Source organism: Marmota flaviventris, chromosome 7 (assembly GCF_047511675.1).
Source record: "Marmota flaviventris isolate mMarFla1 chromosome 7, mMarFla1.hap1, whole genome shotgun sequence".
Taxonomy (NCBI): domain Eukaryota; kingdom Metazoa; phylum Chordata; class Mammalia; order Rodentia; family Sciuridae; genus Marmota; species Marmota flaviventris.
Window position 1 is genome coordinate 13,032,086 of NC_092504.1, and position 14,200 is coordinate 13,046,285.

The 14,200-nt window shown below is 44.2% G+C and overlaps 1 protein-coding gene across 1 annotated transcript in view; it reads right to left on the reverse strand.

Annotated features, from left to right (window-relative positions):
• Positions 1-14,200, reverse strand: part of Fam184b (family with sequence similarity 184 member B) — a 111,029-nt gene that overhangs the window by 14,641 nt on the left and 82,188 nt on the right. The window contains exons 8-10 of the mRNA XM_071614785.1: positions 7,510-7,613; positions 3,318-3,447; positions 1,973-2,140 (exon numbers count right to left, since the gene is read on the reverse strand). Of these exons, the coding sequence (XP_071470886.1) occupies positions 1,973-2,140; positions 3,318-3,447; positions 7,510-7,613 (402 nt within the window). The remainder of the gene's footprint in view (positions 1-1,972; positions 2,141-3,317; positions 3,448-7,509; positions 7,614-14,200) is intronic.

Consider the following 14,200-nt stretch of genomic DNA (forward strand, 5'->3'; position numbering starts at 1 on the left):
GGGTTATAAAAGAGGGAGGCAATCTCTAACTCTGTGACCATGTCCCTGTCTCTAGGGACAGCAGGGATTCAGGTCAGCTGCCCACTGTCTTGCAGAGAAGCCCCTGACAGTGATGACCACTCAGGGTGCTGCACCCAGACTTTGTATCACATCAGACACTCATCTCTGGTGAGTGCTCCAGTCTCCATGGGAATTTTATTTGTCCTTTTTGTGGTCACTCAGGTGGAATCAGGACCCTTGGGAAGCCCCAGTCTCTCACATCCTGTACTGTATATAGTCTCCTTTCTCTGTGTTCCCCAAATACTCTGGACAACTCCCATGTCTCTGGCCCACTAAATTACAGCAGTCTGTTTTAGTGGCTACCTGTGCCCTTGGCGCTGAGTCCTAAGAGGACAGGGTGTTAATCATCTGTTATCTCCCACGCTCAGCACCATAGTAGCTCAGGACCGCAGCCTGATAAGTATCTGTAGAATAAATAAATGAGTAGCAAGAGTGGACCTTTTAAAAACTGAGCTCTTAGCCATGTCTTAATAAGTACTTTACATGTATTACGTCTTTTAATCTTCTCAAACATGCCATTTGATACATACTATCTATTATTTTATAAATGAGGAGACTGAGACCCACACAAAGGACCTAGGTGACCTGCCCTGGCTCACACCTTGTAAGTGGTTAGGTCCAGAGCTTGAACCCAGATGGCTTACTCTTAATTACTAGTCTGCACCAGCAATGCTGGATGTTGGCTCCTTCCAATCAGAATCAGCACTTAACCTCTTTGGTCTCATTTTGGAACCATCCCCATGCAGACTGAAGCTGCAGTGAAGATCCCTGAATCTGGTTCTAGAGTTTCCAAGCACTAGGACTTGGAGCCCGTGATGAGCGGAGTGCCCTTTCCTCTGCCCTGGCTGGGCCTCAGATCCTTCTTCATGTGCCTCCCAGAACCCCTGGAGCTCTTCCCTTACAGGTGAGCAAAGCCTCAGGCTTCCTTGCCTCTGTAGTGGTTTAGGGTCTGCAGCCCCCAGGGGAGGGGAGAAGTCCTGACAAACATGAAAGCCAGAGCTACCCAACAGCGGATAGACTTAGAGGGTCTCATTGACCAGACTGTTCTGTCAATTGCAAACCAAATTGGAAAAAGATAGAAAAATAAAAGAAGTGAGGGAACTTTTTTCCTTGAGTACCTGGTAAATGTCAGGCAGTCCAGCGCATTATCTCACTTCTTTTCTTTTCTTTTCTTTCCTTCCTTCCTTCCTTCCTCTTTCTTTCTTTCTTCCCTCCCTCTTTCTTTCTTTCTTTCTTTCCTTCTTTCCTTTCCTCCTTCCTTCCTTCCTTCCTTCCTTCCTTCCTTCCTCCCTCCCTCCCTCCCTCCCTCCCTCCCTTCCTTCCTTCCTTTCTTTCTTAAAGGTTGTTTTGCTTTTTTATCAGGGCAATATGGATATATATTACAGAACCAAAAAGTTAGAGGTAGAAGGTGCTAGATGAAATTTGCCTAGATGGCCTGATGGATTCAACATCATTTGGGCTGGCCACCACCTGGCAGCTTCCCACAGCCTTGGGGGAGCTCTTGATGCTAAGCTGCTCTTTCTCAGCGTGGAGCTCCCCTCCCCCTTTAACTGCTGGCCTGGGCTCACGTTCCCAGCATGCGTCAGGCGGGACATTGCTCAAGTCCGGAAAGCAAGTTGTTCTTAATACCAGGACACATGCCGTTAGGAGAAAGCGGCACCAGAAGCCTAAGGGACCAAGTTTGAGTCCCTGCCTTGCCCCTTACTACTAGGTGACCTTCTGCAAGTTGCTGAATCTCTCTGAGCCTTTTTCCTTGTATGGAAAAGGTAATAGGAAAATAGTGACCTTGTGTGATCACGTGGGTGCTGGAGATAATGGACAAAAGGCACTGGGGCGTCAGGTGGTGCGCAACAGGGGCCGACACGGCAGGGCCCTGAGAACTGCACGGCTTGGCTCCCGCAGTTGCCCCTACCTTGAGCTCCTGCGTCTTGGCCTGGTCCAGGGCTCGCAGGGCGCGCTGGTGGGAGGCCTCAAGCTGGGCCTTGGCGGCCTGGCTCTGCTGGAGGCTGTCCTGGAGCTCGCGCAGGTCCTCCCCGTAGCTGCTGGTGCACTGCTCCAGGGCCCGCTGCATCTGCGAGACCTGCCCGCCACCGCGCGCCTCAGGACGGCCGCCCCTGCCCTCCCGGGCTGTCCCCCTAACCAGAGCTTTCTGAGTAGTCTCACTAGCTGAGCCTCCCGTGTGGGGCAACTCTGAGGAGTGGAAATGCCAGCCGAAGAAGAACCCGGTGGCAAGTCCTCCAGGGCAGGGGCAGAGGGCTCTGCTAGAGCCACCCAGGAGGGAAAGTGAGGATGTTCTGGGACACAAACCCTCTAAGAGAAATCAGGAGGGGCCAGAACATTCTCCCAGCACAGTGGCCTCCCTCACCTCCCTCAGGGGCTTGATTCTCGATCTTGCTTCTTCCTGAGGCTTTTCCCCATGAGTCATTTAGAGGGGCCTCCAGCCCCTCCACCCTGCCCTGCTCCTTTCCTAAAGACCCATCTCCTTCTAAGGTACTGCATGATTTGCTTATCTCTTACTCTAGTACTTTCTGTCTGTTCCAAACTCCTCTGCTAAAGCACAAAACACAATTGTCCCTCCATATCTGCAGGGGACTAGATCCAGCACATCTGTGGATACCACATAAAACAGTGCCGAATTTGCATCTAACCTGGGCACATCCTCCTGCATACTTGAAGCCATCCCTACATTCCTTACAATACACAATAGCATGTAAATGCAATGAATCAGGGCAACTATGTAAACAGTTGTCAAACTCTATTGTTTAGAAAATATCAAGAAATAAAAGTCTGTACATGTGCAGTACAGAAGTAGTTTTTACTCTTAATTGTTTTCTATCTGTATTTGATTAAATTCCAGGTTGCAGAAACCAAGGATATGGAGGGTGGTTTATTGTATTCCCACCATTGTTGCTAATGCGCGTGTTCCTTATATATGAAATACCAGGAGTCTTATGTGGAATGTTCACTGTTCACTGATGTATCAACAGTGTGTCCATGAGCACAGAAGGGGATTTTGGGGGGCAGTATGAGGGAGTGAACCCAGGGCCTGGCACATGCACCGTGACTGCTCTACCACTGACTTTTGAATAGGGCAGAGTTTGAAAAAATAAATTAACAAAACCAAGAATCCTGCCTCGTCCTGGACTCTAATGCCCTCTCCAGCTTGAATGGTAGCCTGCCCTAGTGCTTTCCCAGAGTTGTCTGTAGAAGGAGGCAGGCTAACTCCATGGGAAGTCCCCACCGGGCTGCCCTTCTACCTGGGCTTGCAGCCTGGCCTTCTGGCTTTGCCAGTCCTCCTGAAGACGCTGGATTTCAGGTGCCTTTTCCTTCAGCAAAGAGCCCAGTGGAAGTCGTGGGTCACTTCTCTCCTTGAGGGGCACTTCAATCCTTGGAAGACATGAAGACCACATCACTAAAGATCCTAGGGCTCAGAATGACACAGCACACCATCTTAGCCACTCTGCCTCAGAGGACGTGGCTCTGGTAGTAGTTGGTATGGGTGAAAAACATCTTGTCTTTCAAAAAGCAATCTGACGTAGACATCCTAAATGTTACTGCACAGGATTCTGCAGGAACTACCTGATACCCATTTTAATGGATACTTAATAAATGATGACTGACTGTCAGAATGTTTGAGAGCTTAGAGTTCTTTTGGGGGTCCCTGGGAGCTCCAAAAGAGAGGTTTGTATGGCCTAAAGGTTTTCACAACTTTTCCTTCATATGAAAGAAAATGAAACAACCACACAGTACTTCACGCTTTTCAAAGCATGCTCATAACTTATACTGGCTGTCCCCAGGTATAAATTGACGGATTATAAAGAAGCCTCTACATATGAAAGCATGAACCAAAATGGCTATTGAAAGCCACAATAGTTTCTTCATTCAAGATAAGACGCTGATGAATGCCTTTGAGGGGACCCTCCCCCATTCCCAGCTTCCTCAGTTCTGAATTTTTGATCTACTGAGAAATTCAAATGTTTGGACTGGGCTGCTAAGTGTTTGTCCTGTTTGACAATGTACAAGGATGGCCTAGGGTGATGATTTGCTTCCCCTGGCAAGGACATTAGGCCAGAGGACCACAGTTCAGGGGTTTAGGGGCCTGGACTGTGATGGAAGACATAGGAAGAGGTCTCTGCTTAAGAGGGCCCAGCAAAGGGTCTCAGGTGGGGAGTTAAGGAGGAGACAGTCAACAGGGACCTGAAAGGAAGAGCAGGATACTGGGAGCAGCAGCACAGCCACGTGGCTAAGACCCTGGGTGCTGGGGCTGAACTGCCCAGCTTCTCATTCCAGGGCGACTACGTCCCAGTTGTCCCAGTTATGTGACCTTGAGTGAGATCTTCAAACTATTTGGACCTGAGCTGCCTCATCTATAATAGGGGCCGACAATTATATCTTTTACTTGGATTGTGATATGGCTTAATAGATTTAATATCTACAAAGTACTTAAAACAGTGTTTGGTACACAGTAAGCATTATATGAAGAACTAATTAAATATTTAAAAAGAGAAGTTCTATTTCTTTGCATTCTAATTCTCTTAGGTTATCTTCAAGCTTTTTGAAGATGTACTAAATACAGTTTAAGGAGCAAAAACAGGGCATACCTGGGTCTGAAACAAACCTAAGGTTAGGAGAAGGCTGGAAAGGCAGAGAGGACAGCCTAGAGCAAGAGTGACAGGTGGCCCCCAGGGCCACTGTGTGGAGCAGGTGAGCTCTCCTGGTAAATCCTGGGGAGGGGACTGGACTTCCTCCCAGGACATGGGCTCATGTATTATTATTTAAATGTTTTATTGAAGTAAAATTAACATATAGTGAAATGCAAGTGTATAATTTAGTGAATTTTAACAAATATATACAACCATGAAATTAACATCTCAGTCAAATGATAGAGCATTCAGATCTTTCCATTTATTGGAAAAGTTCTATTCCTCAGAAATCTTCCAAATGAAGTACTTTAATAATGGGATCTATATATATATATATGGGATCTATATATATATATATGGGATCTATATATATATATATATTTTGTGTGTGTGTGTGTGTGGTGGTAGGGATTGAACCCAGGGCCTTGTGCATGCAAGGCAAGCACTCTACCAACTGAGCTATAATCCCTGCCCAATAATGGGATCTACATTTGAAGATTAAATAGATTCATGCTTTAAATGTGCTTATCATACTTCACCATTCAGTAAACATTATTATTTCACCATTATTATTATTCCCTGGAATACCACAAGTGGCAATTTCCCTTTCTGTACTCATTCCACTGCCTCCAATTCCCTCTCATCCTAAGGAACTGGTCCCATCCCGCCATCCCACTGTTCTGCCATCCTGCACAAAGCAGGCACAGCTGACTAACCTTACCCAACTCCCCTTTAAATTAGAATGTGACCTGCTGTCCCTCGCTTCATGTCACAGCCAATGGACAAGCTGCTGTTCTCTTAGAGCCGCTGTGCCCAGAAGAAGGTCAGTTGTCTGTTCCTAGTTCTCATGCCTCCTGGGAGTAACTCCAGAACATGCAAAAAGGAGTCCCACTTCTTTTATATTGCTTAGCTTTTCTACCCACCCCCCTCCAAAAAAAAATCTGTGGGAATAGCCTCCAGGGCCTGGCCTCCCTAATCCCTAATTCTTCTGTAGTTGGGTGTCCTTCCTCAGTGACGTAGCCTCAACAGGAGAAAGAGAAGGCTGCTGTGATCACAACATGCTGCTGGTCTGCCCAGCATCCTGTCATGGGAAAGCCTGTCCCCCTTCAGTGGTGACCCTGTTTAGTCCATGGGGTTTGGGTACAGCTGGCCCTGGGGAAGGGCATATGACACATGCCTGGCCAAACAAAGTGGGATACTAAGAATGGCTCTCTTGAAGATACAGGTCACCCAGATGGACCCACTGGGTACCTCTTTGAAATTTCTGCCAGCATTCTCAGGGAAAGAGAGCTTTCTTTCCCTCCAGTATCATGAGTTCTACACAGAACAAGGTTTATGCCTGCCAGAGACTAAGTGGTAGAGCCAGGATTTAACCTGGAGGCCTGACTCTAGAGTCGGTCCTTGTTAACTATTTTGCTCATGTGCCTCCTAGAGACTGACACAGGAGCTGGAGAGTGTATGGGACTCTTCTGAGCTGGGGAGTTCACTGGACTGTGTGTTACCCTGCCTGTCAATCATCTAGAGAACTTCTAGATGGCAGGAGCATCTGCCAGGATCCACATGTCATGTGTTAATGCAGGGCAGTGGGACATAACTGTGGTGTCCTTGGAATAACCTGGGACATGTTTTCAAAATAACATGATTGAGAGGTACCCTAGACTCTGTGTATCAGAATCTTATGAGACGCTGTAACAGACTGTTTCATGTTGCATCTACTCAGAAAATACTCACTGTCCTCTTCCCCTGCTTGTTGTGGCTATAAGTGCATTATAGGTTACATTGTATCTCCCCAAATTCCTATGTTGAAACCCTAATTGCCAATTTGATACTAGTTGTGATGGAGCATTTGGAAGTAATTAGGTCACAAGGGTGGAGCCCTCGTGATAGGATTAGTGCCCTTATAGGAATAGACATGGGAAATTGATCTCTCTCTCCCTCCCCACTCTCCTATTTGAGGATATGGAAAAGATGGTCATCTGTAAAGAGTGTCCCAATCAGGCACTGAGTTGGTTGGTACTTTGATCTTGAATTTCCCACCTTTTAATCTAAAAGAAATAAATTTCTCCTCAGTCCACCCAGTTATGATATATTGTTAAAACAGCCCACTGGACTAAGATGCATAAAAGTATATGCTTCTCTGCCCATTAATGTGAGTTGTGGTTCCATTACTTATGCTGGCCCACGGAACAAGTGTGGAATTGAATACAATTCTAAAAGTACTTATCTTTAAGAGGCATTGCATGTTCTTCTTAACCCTTTTGAGCCCCTTTACCATGACAATAACCTGCCCTTAATAGGGCTAATCTCTCAGTCTGGGTCCCAGAATGAGAAGCACATGGAACAAACTTAAACTGTAGTCTATAGGAAAGCAGTAGCACCTAACCCTCAGCTAGCACCAACTGTTCATAAGCCCAAAAGAGCCTAGCTGAATCAAGCATAAAGATAGCTCACCTATAAAATCACTGATATCTGAGGATGCTTGTTATAGCAGCAACAGCTGACTAGTACAGGTGATGCAGAGGGGCATTTCCCCCCAGGGACAAAACTTACTACTTTTCCAGGACTGAATCTTAGGGAGGCTTCCTAATCTCTTTGAGCTTAAACTATACCATGACCTCTCTGGGTTGGTGTGGTAGGTAATTGGCTATGTAAAGTCCACAGCTATGCTGACAACACACATGATATGTCTGTTCCCTCCCTGAGCATGGTGCAAAGAGCAGGGATAAATACTTGAGGACAGAGGGAATGAATGAATGCCTCCTTCCAAATTTGAGTCCTCATCCGTTAGAGCGCTCAGGGTCTGTACCTTTCTTCTTCGTCGCTGCTGGTTCCTTCTTCAGCTGCTAACTTATCTTGATACTCTTCTCTGGGCAGTGTCTGGGAGGGCTCCTTCCGCTCTGAACATGGATCCTAAGGCAAAAAACAATGACACAAAGAGATTAAGCACAGTTCGCTGATTTCACCTGGCTTCTTCAAACCAGAGAGCAGAGGAGAAAGAGCCCCCTGAGATCCACTGTCTGTGCCCAGCTCACAGGCCTGGAAGGACGAGGCCATGATCCCACAATGCCTGGAACAGTGCCTGGCTCTGACCATGGCAGTGCTTATGCTTGCGTCCTGTTTTGCAGTCTACCAAGCAATTCATATAGCAGGTGAGACTGAAGTTGGAGAGAATAAGTAACTGGCCCAGGGTCCACCATCACAGTTGTGGAACTGTGGGACTAGTCTGACCCTTAACCACTTCAGCCTGTAGAGAGGGATCCCTGCTGGGCCTGATTTGTGGGGCTGTGGTGAGGATCAGAGTACACTACTGACCCACAGCCAGGGGTCAGTGAAAGTGAACAACTTAGTCTTGGTTATCAGGCCCATTGCATAGGTTGTGGTGTGCTGCACCTCCTCACATAGGGTCAGAAAACAGGGAACTTGCTGAAAGGCCAAAAGCATTGAGAAATGGGACCTGGGTGGAGAATCAGAAATGATGGAGGAACAATGAGCTTTCAGAATTTTCACTCAATTGAATTTGCTCATTTTATCATTCTCTCCTTTCCACAGAGACACAAGGGTACAAAAGACTTTTTAATTTTTATTTTTCTACTTGTAATGGTAACCACTGTCCATGGAAAACAGTTTGTTAAGACAGGGTAGGAGCAGATTTGTTGATGTCAGATCTCATCAGTGATGAACTACAACCTGGATTTCTCACTAACCAGGAAGTGTGACCTTGAGCCAGCATCTTCCCTTTCCTGAATACACTCACCAACTATAAATGAACTGGTTAGCTTGCATATGTGATTTTCAAACTATATGAAATCTTGGGGGGGGAGGGGTCTTGAGGTCACTTAGGTGGGAAAAGGCAGACCTGAGCTCAAGGGTGGGACCTTGAGCCCCCAACCCCACTTGACCTGCAACAAAATGGTTTGGTGCCTTTCCACATACTGAAGTGTCTACACGTCAACGATGCTGAGGTCAACAGTGACATTCACATTGCACAATGCTCAATCCTCCAGCCTCAGCTAGCTGGAACCCTCAGCAGGATTGGGGTATCTGGCTTCTGGGTCTCCTTTGTCCCACCAGCACCTCCTTCTCAGTCTCCTCCAATAATACTCCCTCCTCTTCTGCCCCAGGCCTCAGAATCTCATCTAGTCCCATGGCATTAAATGCCACACGGATATTGGTGACACATGGTTATTTATGACAAATTCACTTTTCTATTTCCAACCTTTCCCCCAATATTCAGACGTGTATATCCAACTGTCTTTAATATTGAATAAACCCCTCCAATTGTGACACGTCCAGACTCCAAACAACCGGACCTGCCTCAGAGGCTTGCACAGGCTGATCCCTCTGCCTGAAATGCTCTTTGCTCTAATGCTTACATTCTTTGCTTCCTCACTTTAGTCTCTGATTTTGGACTCTAGTAGCAGGCTCCCTGTGTTCAAATCCCAGTTCTTATTGGTGATACAATCTTGGGAAAATTACTCAGGTTGTCACCAGAATTAAATGAACCAATACATATAAAGGCCCCAGGATAGTATTAGGTGCATAGCAAGCACTCACGTTAATGTTCTATGAGATGATTGCTCCCTGATCACCTTCTCTAAAATACCACCCCTTGCAATCTTTCTCCCCACCTTGCTGTATGTTTTTCCCAAAATACATCTCACAGTGTGATGTTATTTGTCTACTTATTTGTTCTCAGCTTCCCTCACTGAAAGGTAAGCCCCATAGGGCAGGGACTCTGCTCTGTCCACGAGTTTCCCTGATGCCTAGAACAGGAATCACTCAGCAAACACCAAATGAATAATCCCAGATGTGTCATGGGTCACTCCAGGAGAGCAGGAGGACCCTGAGTGGCCCTGAGCCCACCTTATGTCCTCTGGAGTGAATGGCCTCCATGTATTCCGTATATGTGGGAAGTCTCCCAGGCCAGTGGCATTCCACCTGAGCCCTCATCTTCCCCTCCGGGGTGAATGTGCCCTGGGTTAACTCATCTAAGCCTGAGCTACATTCCTCAGGACTTCCTTCCCTGCACACTCCTGGGCCATGTGACTTTGCATTAAATTTGGAGGATGGAAGTAAAGCAGCAGTCACATCCTGATGCGTGGACGCTCGACGCAGGGCAGAAGGCACTGATCGGCACGCCACCTTGTTGGCCTGGGCAGTTTGGGGACTCTCAGCTCCTTCAGCTTCTTCTGGATCCTCCTTGGACTTCTCCCTCTCCGGGACCAGTGTGTGCAGACCCTGAGGCAGCAGGTAGCCTGCAGCACCCCAGCTCCCATGGGGTCCTCCTTAGGTTTCCCCCTGTCTTAGACTGCAGGTGTGCTTAGTTTCATGTCAAAGGATGCAGGCCACCTGTGTCCTCCAGTTGGAGCCTTGTTGGCCTCAGAGAATGATACACTTGGAGCTCAGCCACACAGCTGCAGTTTGCCCTTGGTCTTCTCCACTTCACTCTGCCTACTTGCCTCCTGACAGGCCCCTCTGCTGACTTTGGGTCCACCACCAGACCAAGAGGCAGTAGTTGAACACAAAATGCGTAACTAGGTCCCACAATTATGCCAGCTCAGTTCCTACACTTAATCTCGTATCCTGTATTATCCCTAGTTTGCTTCTCTGATGGAATCTTAATGGTGCAGACTTTAATCCCCAGATCTGTTTATTCTTCAAGACCTTACTTGACTGTCACGTCCTCCTGGAGGTTTTACCACCTGGCACATTGTAGTTAGACTCTCTCCTGTGGAAGTTCCCATAACAATATTTTGCAGTATCATAATCTTCTCACAAATATTTATTGATCCTGACTCTGTGCCAGGCATTCTCTTTTGGGGATATAACAATAAACAAAACAGACAAGAGTTTTTCTGCCTTGAATTAGTTACAGGAGCATTTTTCTCCCTTCCTAGACTATAAGTGAATGTAAAAGTAACCTCAGATATAGTTTAAAAGTCTTATAAATCCTACAACTGTGGACAGCAGTGACTTGGATCATGGTCTATGACTGCCTGGACGCTGTGGCTCTTTTTTGCTCTGGGAACTTTGTGTGCAAAGGTGCAGGACAAGATTGGTGTCCTGTCTGAGGAAGTTCTGTGAAAAGGCACAGAATTATATTAGTCTTGACCATGAGCTCAGACACCAGATGCTGAGGATAAGAATTCTGAGCATAAAAGATAATTATAATAGTTTGCAAGTGCTGTGACCTTCAAGGCTGCCTGCTTTGCAGAAACTTTCCCACAGAAAACTTTTTGATGATAAAACTTATGTAATAAGTGTGCTGTGCTAGGCCTGGGTCCCTGTTCCTCCCTCAGAGGTCAGTGTCCCACCTGGTCCCAGCTTTCTCTTTGTAAATGTCTGTGTGTCTTTCTTACCCTCACTGGTCTTTAGGGTTTGGCCATGCAGGTCACAGCATACAGCCAGTAATTAAGATCCTTTAGTACAATTGTTTTTTATTTATAGCCCTAACCCACTCTTTCTATATGTAACTACTGGACTAAGTCCAGTTAGTTGACACCTACTAGTCCCAGTCCCAATAAGTTTGGTTCAAACAATGGTATAACTGGACAGATTACAATCTCCATATGGACATGAGGCAAAAAGGTGAGCCTTTTTGGGGAATTAAAACTGTCTTGGAGATCTCCAATTCTCATAAAGTTTAGCAGCAAATGTAGTCTAAGCAAACAGCTTTACGAGTCACCTGCTATAAATGCATGTTCTGTATAAACCTGGAGAACTTGCCTGGTGGAGTTGGAGACAACAGCAAATCAGAATAACATGCGTACTACTGTGCTGTAAATACATATAAGATGTGCAATTAATCACATCCAGGTTTCAAATTTGGTTACACAGAATTCTTGGTTATGTTGTCAAAACAAGTCTAATTCCAGTAATCACATCAAACATGAACTGATAAAGTTCAACATGTCAACCTATCCTGATGAAAGAAAATCATTCATTAAAAAGTTCTAATAGTGAACCTATAGGCATCTAACAACAGAGCCCAAAAACATAAGGCAAAATGATCAAAATTGTAAGGGAAAACTTTATAATTATTATGGGAGATTTTTTTAATACACATCTTTCAGAAACTGATACACTAAACTGACAAAATGATCTAGGATAAGAAGATCTGAAAAACAAGATTAATAAACTGAACCTTATAGCTAAAAAGAACTAGTAGTTTCTAACTTTTATATGGTGCATGGTATGTTAGGCCCTTAACTGTATGAAATAGATACTATCATCCAGTTTAAAGGAGATAAAACCGAGGCAGAAGAAGATATATAATTTGCTGCAGAGAATATAAAACAGAGCAAAGATTCAATATATATATAAATAAAATATCTTCATAACCAACTCAAGAATATATACTTTCTTTCCATCAGATAGGGAACATTTAAAAAACTGACCCCATATTAAGCTTCAGAGTGAATCTAAAGGCAGTTGAATGTATTGATATTCTATAGACTGTGCTATCTGATGACAATGCAATAAAATTAAAGAGCAATAAGAAAGTAGATTAAGGGGCTGGGATTGTGGCTCAGTGGTTGAGCACTCACCTAGCATGTGCACAGCCTGGGTTTGATCCTCAGCACCACATAAAAATAAATAAAGGTATTATGTCCAACTACAACTAAATATATATATATATATATATATATATATATATATATATATATATATATTTATTTATTTATTTATAAATATATATATAGAGAATATATATATTTATATATATATATTTAGAATATATAGTCTAAATATATATATATATATATATATATATATATAGAGAGAGAGAGAGAGAGAGAGAGAGAGAGAGAGAGAGAGAGAGAAGAGAGAGAGAGAGACAGAGAGAGAGACAGAGAGAGAAAGTAGGTTAAAAACAAGATAAGCTTCAAAACCCTGAGACATAGATAAAGATATACAGAGGGCAATTTATAGACAAGCATATTTGTTGGAAAACATTCAAGAAGTTAGAAAAAGATCAATGGAATAAACCCAAAGTAAGTAGAAGGAAAGAGATATAAAAGACAAAATAAATGAAATAGAAAAAATAATAAATCTGATCAACACATCTGAAGGCTTTTTGGAAAAAAAAAAAAAAAACACATCAAACCTCTGGCAAGCCTGATCAAGGAAAAGGGAAGAAAGAACCGAGAGCAACATGAATAATGGACAAGGATCTCATGACAGAACAGAGATTAAAAAGAATTCCAAATGTACTCTGAGCTGCACGGAGATGTGAAAGGGAGTCTGCAGGATGTAATTTCCCTCCTGATTTATTGACCACTGCTATATTTAAAGGAGCCCTGGGCAGAAATCCAGAAATAGGAGTGGGGTGAAAACTCCAAGAGCTGATTCATCAGGTACCAACACCAGCTCCCAGCTACATCTCATTTGCCTATTTCCATACATTGTCTCAGGTTTGCTCAGGACGTTGTGAGGGGGAAAGGAAAGGCCTGTCATCCTCCTTTACATTTGGGGAACTACGTTTGGAGATGTGCAGTGATTTGTCCCAGGCCACAGGAGGTGGCATGAGGAGTAGACCCCTCTATTCTCTGACTCCCATCCATGTCATTCCATGTCACTAAACAGGCACTTGGGTGTGCCATGTAGGCATGATTCCCAGCTACTAACATCAGGGCCTAACTGGATGTAAGTTCAAAATATGTTGTGCAAATATGCTGTTAGGGATATTTAGGGCAAACAGTCCCTAATAAAAGATCAAGCTGAACCTCTGCAGGGTTGACCCTAATGAAACAGAATTATATAATTTACCTGACAGAATTAAAACTATCTATCAAGAAGATGCTCACTAACATATGAAAAAAAAAATGAATGAACACAGTGAGAAATTCAACAAAGAGACAGAAAATGAACATATTTTAAAAGTGCCAAAGAGAAATAATGTAGCTGAAGAACACAATAATTGAACTGAAAAATTCGCTAGAGGAGTTCAACAGATAATTAAGCAAAAGAAAGGATTGATGAACTCAAAGGTCATTGGGAATATGCAGTCATAGAAGCACAATTAAAAAGAAGGAAAAAAGTTAAAAATAAAAAAAAGCTTAAAAGAATTATGGGACATCATCAAGTGGGCCAAGCCATGCATATGAGAGTTCTAAAAGGGAGGGAGGGAGGGGGGATAAAATGGACATCCAGATCAAAGAACCTAAAGAACACTATATAAGATGAATCCAAAGAAGTCCACAGTGAGACACATTATAATCAAATTGTCAAAGGTCCAAGACATGGAATTTTCTATAGCAGCGAAAGAAAAGCTACTTGTCACATATGAGAGAATCCGCATAAGAAAATAAGTGTATTTTTCAGCAGAAATCTTCTTTTTTTCTTTTTTTAGGTGTAGGTGGAAACAATATCTTTGTTTTATTTATTTTATGTGGTGCTGAGAATTGAACCCAGTGCCTTACACATGCGAGGCAAGCGCTCAATCACTAAGCTACAACCCCAGCTCCTCGGCAGAAATCTTGAAGGCTAGAAGGGAG